At 38.1% G+C, this 14,131-nt stretch overlaps 1 protein-coding gene across 4 annotated transcripts in view; it reads right to left on the minus strand.

Moving 5' to 3' along the window:
• The window catches only part of PLCE1 (phospholipase C epsilon 1), a 164,515-nt gene that overhangs the window by 19,702 nt on the left and 130,682 nt on the right, over positions 1–14,131 (minus strand). For 2 of the 4 annotated variants that reach the window (XM_074830926.1, XM_074830923.1), the window contains 12 exons: positions 12,071–12,193; positions 11,838–11,974; positions 10,649–10,887; positions 9,590–9,651; positions 9,331–9,496; positions 7,601–7,708; positions 7,055–7,171; positions 6,814–6,972; positions 5,393–5,516; positions 1,711–1,752; positions 829–953; positions 15–132 (listed from right to left, as the gene is read on the minus strand). In XM_074830926.1, coding sequence (XP_074687027.1) covers positions 15–132; positions 829–953; positions 1,711–1,752; positions 5,393–5,516; positions 6,814–6,972; positions 7,055–7,171; positions 7,601–7,708; positions 9,331–9,496; positions 9,590–9,651; positions 10,649–10,887; positions 11,838–11,974; positions 12,071–12,193 — 1,520 coding nt within the window. The remainder of the gene's footprint in view (positions 1–14; positions 133–828; positions 954–1,710; positions 1,753–5,392; positions 5,517–6,813; positions 6,973–7,054; positions 7,172–7,600; positions 7,709–9,330; positions 9,497–9,589; positions 9,652–10,648; positions 10,888–11,837; positions 11,975–12,070; positions 12,194–14,131) is intronic. The other 2 variants (XM_074830927.1, XM_074830925.1) reach the window with 1 other exon arrangement.

Below are 14,131 nucleotides of genomic sequence, written 5' to 3' on the forward strand. Positions count from 1 at the left end.
GGCAGTGTACTTACCAGGGAACTTTACAGCTTGACAGTAAATTACAAGATCTGATAGCTCTGGGGCTATCTGTCTGCTTTCCTTCTTATTTTGCGGAAGATAGAATTCTTCACCCAGCTCCATGTCATAAACCTAAGTGACAATTCCAAGAACATATAATAATAAAATTACTGAAAGTACTCTTGCATATCTTACTTATGTCTTTATCTCATTCTTCCTGTATGGTTTGCTGTCTTCACCTAACACATCTTTGTGTGCAGGTTTATGCATCAATACCTGTCACTGCGGTAGCATGCAAAGGCCTCAGAGTCAGTTCTACAAACATTTAGATCACAAACATCTATGTTCAGGAGAAACTACGATTTACTAAACAGCAATGCATTGGTTCACTTGTCAGATGACTTAGTAAAAGGTAATGGGGCTATCTGATATCATAGTGTGGTATTTTAAAGTTATTTAGATACACAAAGATGCTGAAGATTCAGATGAAATCTTCAGTTCCATTGATGTTAATGGCAATTAGATATCTAAATAAACTTCTGGATCTAGCTTCAATGAAGTCTTTCACTGAGAGCAATGACAGTTAAAATTTTCAGCCAAACAGCCTGTATATACAATAACCTCTGGGGACTTTTCTTAAACAGTATTTTGAGCATTTGTTCTATTTAATTTATTCTCTCTGCTGCGTTTCCATGCTTTCTACTATTTGTCTTCATTAAAGTGCATTTGCCATCTGATGTCTCAGTTACCTAAACTGCTCAAATCCTTTTGAAGCTGGTTATATATCAAAGTGTGGCTGAGAAGAAAGGGGGGAAAAAGCAGAACTACCTTTCCTTTATTATTGTAAGTAGCACAATCAGCCTTCTTTATTCGTTTGGCAGTCTCTTCATTATATTCAAACTGCAGTTTATCACTTGATAATTTATTCTCAGGTCGGTCTTCAAGAATGTTATCTAAAAATTAATAGGATTTTAATAAACATAAAGCCAAACAATTTCAACTGGAGATTTAATCTGAATTAACAGTATTTGTGGACAATGCTGTGAATCTTATCTGAATAACCAGATGCTGAAATAATGCATTTACTGGTCAAAGCATTCTCTTTTAGTAGTAATTTTCTACTTTAAAACTTTAATGCTCGGCTTTGGTTAATATGTTGCACTTCTTTTAAAGCCCATCCTTTTGTGCTCAGGAGATGCTTAAAACAAAATCATCTAATGAATTAAGCTTGCCATCTGAAAACAGCTGATATTCCTGAACAACAAAGAATTGCTCAAGTCCAAACACAATTAACCACATCAAACATGTACACGTCTTTGTACAGCAAGCTTTGACTTTCCTCTCCTTACATTCACCATGGACAAATCTTTTTTACATCTATAGAAATTCCTCTTCAAAGCCTCATATTTGTCAGAGAATAATACACCTACTAATTTGGTCTTTCTGGACCAAAATATAGTAACTGTCACAAAAGGAATGGTTTTATTTTGTTCCTGATATTCCTGATGCTTTCACCATAGTCTTTTTATGCATAACCAGTGTCACACATGCAGCCTTCTAACAGTTCCTGACCAGTTAACAATGCTATATAAAATATCTGATTGCATTTTTAATATGATAGAAACCATATAGTCACACTGTCACATTTAACAGGCTGGAGATGCAGTGCTGATTTCATGCAGTTAAAATGCTCAACCAAATGGCCTTTACCTTCCTGGCTGTTAGGAGCAGGAGAAGCATTAAGGACATCAGCTACAGGGAAACGGAGTCAAAGAGGGAATAAGAGTAAAGGAAATTAAGATTTACAGCCAGAGAAATGAAAATTAAGTGTCAGTCGTAAAACTATTAGCCTTATGCAAACCTAATGTATCAGTAAGGAGAATAAAACTGAAAATCTTTTAGAAAGTTTACAGACCATTATTTAGATTAGTTTTGCCAAAATATTAACATAATTAAAGATCCCAAAGAATAATCATTGTAATAAAGCAGTAAATCATGCCGCAGATTGCTTCATATATTGGAAGGTGTGAAAGTTTCTTGCTAGCTTCAGATTTCTCAAACCTTCTCTTAAGCGGAACATTGCTCAAACATCACTGACTGCAGTTAGCTTGCACTATTTTCCTGGCAAGTCTGTTAATAAAGATCTAAATTTTTCACAGCAATTTACATCTACCCTATCTACACCCTGTCCCACACAAGGAGTATTCTTAAGTAAGCAGTTAGACCAACTTTCTAGCAAAACACAACTAGAAGGCAGCAAACCAGCACCAAACTCATAAATTTTCATATTAGCGTAAATAATTCTGTTATCCCACAAGCAGTGTCAGGTCCTGAACTGCATTCATTAATTTTGTGGCTATTTTAAAAGTCATTAAACACAGAAGCAAATGATGTAAATAAGAGACCAACTGGAAAGAGGTCCTGTGCTGCAGGGCATGCTCAAGCCTTACATCTTCTCTGAAAATGGTACCTAGAACTTAAAGGTACCCATTAGACTTAAAGGTTCAATGAATGAAGTACTTTAATGTTTACCTTGGAGAACACGCCCAGCTGCGTCAGACCAATGGTCCATCTAGCTTGGCATTCTCTTTCTCACAGTGGCAATGAGAGATGCTGTTTTAAGAGCGCATCCAACCACTAGTCATGGTCCATTTCCCTAGTACCACCCCAACATCCACAACTGCTGAATATTAGGGATGTTGAGGTTTGAATTCAGCCAGCAACCAGATGTCACGTGGCCGGCCGTTCACATCCCTCCCCGCCACACACACACACACCCCGCCTCTGGTGAAATAGTGGAGGGACAAAAAGAAGAGAATTCGTAGGTTGAATAAAAAGAAAGAATTTACTAAATATAACAAGAGAACAACAGTAACAATAGTGAGTCCAAAAAGAAACAGGTAAAATGCAGCAGTGGCTTACCGAGTGAGGCGACCGCCCCCACCCCCCAGCAACAACACGACCCGACGAGCAAACGGCACGAGCCCAAGCCCGAGCGAGAGCCGACCTGAGAGAGCCCACCCACCTAAATCCCTGGGCATGACATCACATGGTATGAAATACTCCAATGAAAGTTAACTCCATCCTGGTCGAAACCAGGACATTGGACCATACATTTCTACCCATAACATTTGCTTATAAACCTGTCCATGAATTATCCAATCCTTTTTTTCAATCTGCTGATACCATTTGCCTCTGCAATTTCCCATGGCAGCAAATTCTAGAAGTTTACTACCAGCTGCACAAAGAAATACTTTATTTTACCTGTTTTAGACTGATCTTCCACTTGTTTTACTGAGCACTTCCTAGATCTAATGAGTAACAGTCCTGTACCTCTCTTATTCAGCACTTCACATGATTTAGTAAACCTTCTTCAAATTCACCCTTCAGTCCTCTACCAGCTGGAGAATTCCAGCCTTTTCAGACTTGCGCAAGGCCACCATCACACTCCCTTTACTTTTTTGGTTGCCCTTCTCTCTAACTTCCTTAACTTCACCATACCCTTCTCAAGATCTAGAGACAAAAACTGGACACAGAACTCAAGCTGTGGCACATTAAGGTTTTATACAGAAACAAAAAGATGTTTTGTTTCCAGTACTGTTCCTGATGATCCCCATCTTTTGGCTGTCACTGCACACCAAGCTGAGGATTTCAGAGAACTTTCAATAATTCCATGATCTCCCAAATTGATTGTCCTGGTTTTGGCCAGGATAGAGTTAACTTTCCTTGGGCTGGGAGGGAGCACAGCTAGAGGGTCGGGTCCAGATCGATCATTGGAACTTTCCATATCATGCGACATCATACTCAGTACATAGGCAGACGCATGCTCTCCCACGCCCCCGTTTCAGTTTTACAGGTCGGCGTGGTGGGATTTTCTGGTATGGCTGGGATAGCTGCTGGGAACGGGCTCTGTACCGGTCGCTGCTCGGTGAGCCACTGCCGCATTTTACCCATTTTGGACTTACTATTGCTACTGTTGGTTTTGTTACTATTACCAAATTTTTTTTATTCAACCTACAAATTTCTTCTTTTGTCCCTCCCCTATTTCACCAGGGACGGGGGTGGGGAAAGTAAATAACTGGCCACGTGGTGACTGGCTACCAGCTGAGTTCAAACCACAACATTGATCCTGCCATTGTTGTGCTTAGAATTATATAATACATTCCCCTAAATGTATTACCTTATGTTTATCTACACTGAAGCACATCTGTAACTTTTTTGTCCCCTTGGTCAGTTTTGTGACCCATTTATGGAGTTTAACAATGGTGCAGCATTTAACTATCCAAAGAACTCGGTATCACTTGTACCATCACTGCCATTTCATTGGGTAAATGCACTATGATCTATTTTGATATATTCTCTGAAAACTACCAATTAAAAATAACAAGTAACCCATTTAGATGCATCCAACTCATTCAATCCATGCATGCGGGTTTTGACAAATGTCCTTTGACAAAACTTGAGAGGATTAAATGTTTCTGACTCCAGCTGTTTGCTCTACCAGAATCTACCAGCCCCACAGCAAGAGAAGCAAAAAAAGATGCAGGCCTTCAGCTCAGCCACCTCAGTGTGGCACATTCTGTCCTTCATCTGTATTTGAATCAAACGTGCCTGACTGAACCAGAGAGCTAAGGAAGTAGTGGAAGTTACTAACTGCAGAATTTTTTATCATCTCTGTTACGCCAATCATTATATCCAATCTATAAACTGCTCCTAAAGGTTGATTTATGCTAAACTGCCAGTTCCTGAAGGCTGGGATAGCTGCAGCATAGACAGCACAGGAACTTACAAGGCAAGTCAGTAAGGCATGTCTTGATGTTTTTTCACTGAGTAGCTAAAGCTTTAATAAAGCCATCTTTCTTGAACAAGCCAGGGACTCAGTGGCTTCTCTACCTTTATGCATGAAGTGAACAGCTGATGCTGAAAGTGTAACTAAAACAGGTACTTCAAGGGCCTCTGGGACAGTAACCAAGGAGGACATCAAAGAATCTGCATCTTAGGTCAATTTAATGGCAATCATGCAGATGTAAGGGCTAAGCCTGCTGTGAACCTTGAGCTTTCCAGTGCCTAAACTCCTTATGAAAGGCAATACAGGTGAATGTAGATAGAGTATACTATGAAACCAATCATTTTTGCATAATAATATAATTTATAAAGACTACAATTTTGCATACACTACACAGTTAAAGTCACACTCAAGTCTTCTACACAGTCACATTATTTTCACAGTATTATAGACTACTGCACCAAAGTGCCACTAAGGATATTTAGTACATCTTTCTGTCACAAGGTAAGATCAGCTTACCTACATCATTCCTGAACTAGAATGTTTACATACTTTATTGCTACAGTTCTAACAACAGCACTGTAATAAATAAATAAATATTGTTACCATCAGAGAGAGATTCATAGTCATAGTCGTATTCATCCTCTTCATCTTCTTCCTCTTCGTTGGTAGGTGTGGGGTTGGTAGTACCATTGCTAGCCTGTGCTTGCATATGTGCCAGCTGGTGAGCCTACAGCAACAGAACCACTTATTACATTGATAAGTATTTTTAAAAAGCAAAAGAGTTTTCATCACTGTTTGCATCTTATTTTATTTATATGAAATCACTGAATATATGTAACGAGAAATAAGATTGTTAAGATCAAAGTAAAATACCATTTTAAGGGTTTGAATACAAAGAAAACTTGTATTGGTAGAAAAACACAAAATAAGATATGAAACCTACTTAATTATGGGAAAATGTCCACTTTGCACATTATTCAAAGCAAGACTGCCTTTTTCCAGTCTGAGATGTGCTGGTTTTGAAACAGTTAAAAACTTTTTTTAAAGATGAAGAATCACAGAATCACAGAATGGTTTGGGTTGGAAGGGACCTTAAAGACCGTCTATTTCCAACCCCCCTGCCCTGGGCAGGGACACCTTCCACTAGACCAGGTTGCTCAAAGCCCCGTCCAACCTGGCCTTGAACACTGCCAGGGAGGGGGCATCCAACAACTTCTCTGGGAAACCAGATTCCGTGTCTCACCACCCTCACAGTAAAGAATTTCTTCCTTACATCTAATCTAAATCTTCCCTCTTTCAGTTTAAAACCATTGTCCTATCACCACAAGGGGTGTAGTGGGAATGCCCACCTACTGGCACTGTCAGCGTGATTTACTTATTCTGATATAAGAATTCCATTCTAATTCAATTGTGTTTACATTTTGGGTAAAAGCAATTAATTTTCAAGGATTCAATCTAACTGCTGACTAACAACAGACATTGTTAAATTGAGGCTAACAGAGACGCAGCCCTAACTTTTAGAAACCAAAGAAATTCTCATATAGGTATAAGCACTACTTGAATAGCAGAGTCCCCACGAAAAGGGAGTAAGAAAGAGAGTATTTGCCTGGCTTGAATATGAAAAAAGAAACAAAGCAAAATTGTACTAAAATTTACTATATACTGTATATATACACACATACTCAGTGCATATCACGACTTCTCAACAAACATCAATAGCAAACGTTATAGCCTCAGAGCAAAACTTCATTTATGATTATCACATAGGGCATATGGTGCTAATCATAATATTATGAAGTATTATAAAACTAAAATACACTAAAATTTTGTACGCTGTATCTATACTTTAGTACATGTCTTGTCTACTTATTTGAAAGTGTTACAATCCACTGCGAGTCTTTCAAGCGTGAATACTCATTAGATTATTCCGCTGGATGTATTGGAATGGAAAAAACTTCAAACACAAATTAATTATGTCTAACAAAAGTTAGGTCTCACTGGTTACTATTAAGGGAGGACTTTACCTTTTGTTTCAATATATCCACTGGTGTTTGATGGGCTTTCAGCTTCTTGTTTTTAAGGAGGATTTTTCTTTTCAGTTGGCCAGGTGAAGGAAGCATGGGATCATCAGAAAAGTCACTCTCAAATAAAAACTTTGTTACCAGCTTATCTCCAAATACATTCTGAAATATCAAGAACATGTGATATATTATGGAAAATGCCAAGGCACGTGCTTAGAATAATTTACCACCATTTATGGCCTACCTTGAAAATTTCAGCCATCTTGCGTTGCTGAGGCAATGAACAGTGGTTTTCTATTGATATGATAATTGGCATGTCAGAGGCGATAAATGCATTGCGATCAATAGCTTCAACTACCTCCTGTGAGAAAGGTCATTGAAAGAACATGTGATTATTTTGCAGCATTCACTTAACTTACTGTTAGTTGACAGTGGAGAAAGGCAGGCGTCTGTTTTCCCCTCTAAGAAGAAAGAATCCACAATTTGCTTTCAAAACAAGCTCCTACAGATCAACCTAGCATCTTGTTAAAACAGAACTAGTAAGAGCTATTTATGTTAGTTATGTTGACAATAAAAAGACAGAAAATTACAGTACATATGCTACAAAAACTAATTTGAAAAGCGTCACATTTATAACTGAGGGGTCTGACGTAGTCCATAGTTCATGTTCTATTAGGATTTAGCCTATTACGATTTGTACTTTTCTAGCAGGTGAATTTTTTCCTTCATTAGAGAAAAGGTTACTGATTTTCTTCTCATTTTTGGTTTCTATATGCAATTACCAGCATACCTTAAAAGAGATCTTAGTAGTAAGAGTGTGCCCATGATAAATGATAGGCATCCCATCATCGCCATCCCAGCAGTCTAATTCTACACTTCTGCAGCCTTGTAAAAGAACCTACAACGCAATTGAACAGTGTAAGCATGTATAAGCCACAGTCTCATGCCATCAAAGCAGAAGACAGACCTTGCAGAGCTAAATGAAAGCCCAGTGATTCAGCAAAAGTGCTGGAAAGAGCAATCTCTGTGGAGTAAACATAACCCACTGAAGCTACAGTCCCCAGATAACTGCTCTCCCTAGGCTGAGAAAGAGTGGGAAAATTAAGAAAGCATTTATGTTCTTAGGAGAAGTACCATAAAGCTTTGAAATACATTCTATCTTACAGGACACATACAGAAAATGGTTCTTAATGTATAGCTTAATGTTCTGAGGGAGAAAAACATTTCCACATTTCTACCTGCAAAAGCAGCTAGAAATCAACATGACAATTTATTCAAGGTTGCCACCATCCACCCATTTATTTTTTATTTATTCATTTATTTATTTTAGAAAGTCCTACTTGCTAGAAAACCACTGAAGAAAACAAAGAGGAAGGATGAAGGGAAAGATAAGCTAACCCAACTGTTGGCAGCCCAGCTTATTATTGCTATCAATATTTAGCCTGCCTATCATTGAAAGAGTTATCTGTATGACAAATATTTAACCGAAAACAAACATCCCAACAATCAAAACCATTTTCAGCAGAAACATTCAAGAACAAAGAAAAAATTACTTCTGCTATTCAAAACCTGTAACTAGATTTCAGGCAGTTGTGTCCATAGCTGGCACACCACCACTTCTGTGAGAGCCAGACACACTGAGCCAGAACAAAATGCCCCTTCTCTTCTGGCGACAGCTACTTGAGGGATAGGAAGAAGCTCTTCTGCATCATGCAAATTTTGGAGCCAGCAGAGCTCTGTCTTACTTCTTATCTATTACCAACACAATATTCACATCACTCTGCACAGTTTTACTACAGAAACCTCCTTTGTAATTGCATTATTCAATGCAATCATGTTATTCGGGCTTTCCTAACACAGTCTCACCCCTCGGTCTTATAACTACAGGCAAAGCAGCACATGAGATGCCAGATAAGCCCTTCTCAATGGTGAGTCATTAACATTTAGAGTAATGAAAACACTGTTCACAGGAAGTTTGATGCTTTCTCTTGCATTTCGTAAATACAGACACACACACACACATATATATATGTATGTACAAACACAGAACCAAAAGTCCTAGAGAGAAATTGTTCTTTTCCTGTTCACCACCAACCAGGCATAAAGTCTAAAAAACCAGAATATTCCTAGAAGTAATGTTTTTAGAAGTTACAGTTCCATTTAAGATTTGTCTTTGCAGTACAATGTACATTATTTGAGTAGTGTTTCTGACATCTGAATGAACTAAAATATTAGATCAGTCTTTCCTGTGGGAAAGTCTAATTTTAGTAGGTTGGGTCAGACTGACTGGTGTCTAAATGCTATGAATCTCAAACTAAACCCTTTTTTTTGCCTTAGAAAAGGCATTTGAGCACAACTGTGCTTACAGGCAGCTTTCCCACACATCATGTTTTCCAACATTTTGCAAGCAGGGGTTTAGGACATTTAGATTTTCAAAGCAAAAAGGTCATGTTTCTGAGACTTGCCAGTTAAACAAACAAGTTCATGTTGAAAATTAAACAATGATCCAATCCTGCATACCTGGCTGTAGAGCTCTACCGAGGATTCCCCTTTAAGCTGATGGCCAGTAAGGTAAGTATTGTGTGAAGATTCTATGTAGTAATATGACAGTGGAAAGTGCAAGTCCTCAGCATTCTCTTGTGACTCATCGTTTTTGGAGGCAAAATTGTCTTTATCCATCAAAAATCTAGAGGTGAAAAGATGTGAGGAAATTTTATGCTGTGCTGAGTATTTTGTGACTGTCATACAAACATCAGTAAACTAACACATAAGTAATTACCTTGCAAATCCTTCAAAAGATAGCAGTCCCTGCTGGCACATATTGACACTGGGTTCAAATTTCTACAAAGAGGAAGAAATTTAAAGAGATATGTAATAACAATTCTTAGAAATACAGCTTCTTCATGTTTTCATAGTGTAGTCTGCTCATTGAACTAACCAGCTAACATGTAAAACCAGTCTTTTTAATCAGGTGCCTGCAGTATGCTCATGCTTTTTTACAAATCACTAAACAAGCATACTAAAGTCATAATTGTATATCACAGAATCAGTCAGGTTGGAAAAGATGTTGGGAGGTCATCTAATTCAACCCCATGTCCAAAGCACAGCCAGCACTTAAGCCGAAATTAAAAAGGATCTATAATCACGCATCCTTCTCCTATCTATTGTGCTTAAACACAACACCACCATCACAAAGAGACTTGTGGTATGCTAACTTGATGTTTCTTTAGAATTTCTGTCTGTCAAACTTTGCAATTTTGTATTACATGTTGATAGTTGAAATATACAGTTTTTAGCCTTTGATAAATGCTAAGTGGGAGCTTAATTTTGGAGTATATAAATTACTGCATGCTTGGAAGAATTCAAAATTTTCTACATACTTTCTAATCACTTCAGCCATTGTACATAATAGAATAAAATGTCCATGTTTGCTCTGGAAAATTTTTTACAGTAAAATAAAAATATGTGGAAATGGTGGGTTTTTTAAGTTCCAAATTAGGGTTAAGCTCTATCAAAGATGGTCATAGACAAAGAGAAAACAACGCACTGTCGTGAATACTTTTCCCTAAGTGGTGACATCCCTTTCTGGATAAAGCACACATAGCCAATAAAACTGTTTATTTGCATTTTTTTTTTCTATGGACATATTTATGGACATCTGCACAATTTTATATCCCAGAATAAACACAGTACTGTAGTGAACTGTAGTGAAACCAGTGTGAAAGCAGATATTCAAACAGATATGCTATTCTGACTACAAGGCAGACAATGCTAGCGGGGAAAACAGAAGTAACAAGAGTTCAAGTAAAAGGAATTGAAAGATGTTTGTATTACAGACCTGGATAATACTGAGGATTTCATCATAGGTGCAGTGTTCTCCTTGGCAATTCACTAGGAAGTCATTTAGCTGCTGGATTCCCACTCCAAATATTCCCAGCGATGTGCTTTCAACTCCAGTACCATTGGTTACGATACTGGCAGCAGCAATAGCATCAGATATTTGCCTCTGGTTGTCTGATAGTTGCTGCCTGCTCTTAATGAACAAACCAAGGTCTGAAACATTCCTAGTCAACAAATCTTAAAAGAAAAAAAGGAAATATAAATATAAACTATATAATTATGTGTATTATATATACTGTATAGAATATAATGTAATATATAATACACAAATATCTGACTGAATATTTTAGCACTGACACAGTAAATTACAACAAAATCATCTTGTTTCTATTAACTAATGAAAGACAGAGTATTAAGCATGTATGAAAACAGTGAGAGCAGAGTATAAGTGTTTGATTACTATAAACAAAATCTTGGAACCTTTGATGTGGATTCGCAGCCTCTCACACACTGTCGCCAGTCACTGACCCTCTTGCTTCCTCTCACCACCACGTACAGCCTCAAAGCCCTTCCTTCACTGTGTACAACCCCATACCCTTCCTGTGTGATCACTGTTTATTTTCTTCCAGTCCCATACACTAATTGTACTGCACCCTCCCCACAGGCTGCTTGGCAGAAAGACTGTTTTCTTTACATGTGGACAAAGCTCCAGACTTAGATTATGGTAACTGGGGAATGTAAAGGGGGACAGAGGTTTCCTTCCCCCTTGTCACACATAAAGCATATCTACTAGGGAACCAGATAGGAAAAAACCAACCAAATAAGAAACAGGGCACAGCCTCATCATTTCTCCTCCCTACATTTGCTCAGTGTTTTAGCCCTTCCAGAGCTCCTGAAACCAGATACAGGTCCCTGTGTTGGGCCTATCCGCTCAGCAACAAGTTTTATGCCTCTGCTATTCTGGTTACAAATATATCTGGCTAATGTAAAGCAGAAATACTTTTCCACTCCTTCATTTCTGAACAAAGAACCTGTCTTACATCCTGCTAACTAGGTATTAGTGAAGGTACGGCAGCAATTCTCTACTTATAATTGATAGTTCTTTATGAGACTGAGACACTTTTTCCTAAGATCAGTAACTGAAGCTGTTCAGCAGTGTAACAGCTGTATTTTCCTCTTTAACATACCTAAATCAGGCTGGAATCCACTGCTATTTTCATCAATCTTCAAATTAGTGTAAAGTGGAGCAGGCTCTAAACCAGATCGATTGCAAGGCACAGCATAGACATCGAAAAGGTCTTTCAGATCCTTGCGGCTACGGACACTGCGAAAAGAGTTGAAAAATTCAATTTTTGCTCTTTTATAAACTGGATAATCTCACTGGATGAATAAATCAGTACAGAATAAAAATGTATTTTACCTGAAAGACTTGAAGAGCTCTACAAATTCCACAAAAGTCATGTTACTGTCAGACACCATGAAGTTCTGAAACCCCTTCATTCCTCCTTTAACACGGCCATGCCAGCTACTGCTGCTCCATGTGCTAAATCAGAAAGAGGCTGCTGTAGTTTGGTTACCTTAAATTTCTACATATTGAAATATTATGCATTATTTCATTAACACTTTATTTGTGGTCTCCTTAAAGCATTTATTACCATTATCTGGAAGAAGCAAATAAAGCAGTATCTTATAAGATGCATAATAAAAGTTTTTACTTTGTTTTACAGCAGCTATTCTTTTCCCTCAAGACAACCGCAGACTTTGACAGAATAATAATGTATACGTATGCTATTTAAAACTCTTCCGTGTGCAAAAGGGCCTGATGCAAACAGCACAGATGAAAGCACTCTCATTTTCCCTTTAAAGAAAATGCCAGTAGCATTGTAGCACAGGCTGTTTATGAGGTTTGTTGAAGATTTGCTAAGGGAAAAATAAAACATGGATGTAGAATTTCTTAAAGCTCTGCACTGTCAAAATAAGATAGTAATATTCTGACTGGATATGCAAGAAAAACAAATATTTTCCTTATGTACCTGGTGTTTCTTATATCTGGGATCATTAAAGGTGCAATTTTAAGAAGCATAATGCTTCCCCTCTCCTGGCACTCAAACCTTACTGTTTCCCAGCCCATGGGTTCCTGGACACTCCCCAAGAACAGTCAGGATTTCTCATCAGATATCTCAAAGACAGGTCAAGCTACAGTCCTCCTCTTCTTTTAGGCTTGGACAGCAGCCTCTGGAGGACATTTCCTTCTAGAAATGAGGTTCTAATGATTTCCTCCTTTCAGCTTTGAGGGCTGAAGGAAGGAAAGCAGAGTAGAATTTCTTGAGAGCAAAGGCAGAAAATGATCACAGAAACAACTGACTGTTTGGTGCTAATTATTTTAGTTGATTTGAGTAATACCAAGCCCAGCCAATTTCTTTATAACTGCAATTGTTAACCCAAGTTGTGCAGCTGAACAAAGTTTCTGAAGCAGAGCCAGTACATTTCCAAAAGCCACATCCCAAAATCTTTAAGCTACTACAGGATTTATACTAGTAAGTGTAGTTAGGCCCTGACTTGAACTATCCCTTGAGCAGTATGAACAAGTCCTTAGTGAATTTCATGTACTAATTTGCAATGATGAGCTGAGCTCATGAGCCCCTTCCTGGGCCTAAACACACACTGCAGGAATGGAATCCGCCAGCACCAGCATCCTGAAAAGGGAGGGATCTAAGCAGCCAGCACAAATATCAAGAATTGTCTAGTTTAAACCACAACTAACTCCAGAAGTTAAACCATAACTAACTCCATTTTGTTTCAAAATATCAGGCTAGGTGACTCTGTGTCAGACTTTATTGCTCTGCAACGTTCAAATCTACAAACCCATTAATCTATGACTTCTGCCATTAGGTTCAGTACAAATAGTTCCAACAGCTGTGATGGAAAAACAGGACCAGCTTTTCCAGTGTTCCTAAAGACACTTGCAAGCAGACGACTTTTTATATAAATATGCTAGGTCAGATTCTTCAATTCACTCCTGGCCTGGGACGGATGCATGCAATTGAAAACAGAATGTGATTTAAAAGTATTAAAAAATACCATCTACTTTAGTTGACAATGTTCAAATTTGTCTGACATCACTACAAGCAAGTTACATACTGCATATAACTTTTAGGCTAAAATAATTTCTAACATTTTTAGCAGACAAGAAAAATAAACCATGATGAGGAAGGTCTCTTGACTCCAGAAAACAGACTGGAACTGTAGAGTACTGAACAGAAGACCAGCAGCAGATGATAATGCTCAGCATTTCACCAGATCTGATCACTAAAGAGTATCTTCCACAATCATCTCATTGGTATTAAATACAGGTTGTTAAAAAAAAGCCAAAAACCCCAATGAAACCCCATTACCACCACCAACCACAACTGTAATTAGTACCAGTCTGGATTATACCTGTATACAGCTAATGAGAGAGGCAGTTTACTCTCTCTTCACA

This window comes from Strix aluco, chromosome 7, assembly GCF_031877795.1.
Source record: "Strix aluco isolate bStrAlu1 chromosome 7, bStrAlu1.hap1, whole genome shotgun sequence".
NCBI lineage: Eukaryota > Metazoa > Chordata > Aves > Strigiformes > Strigidae > Strix > Strix aluco.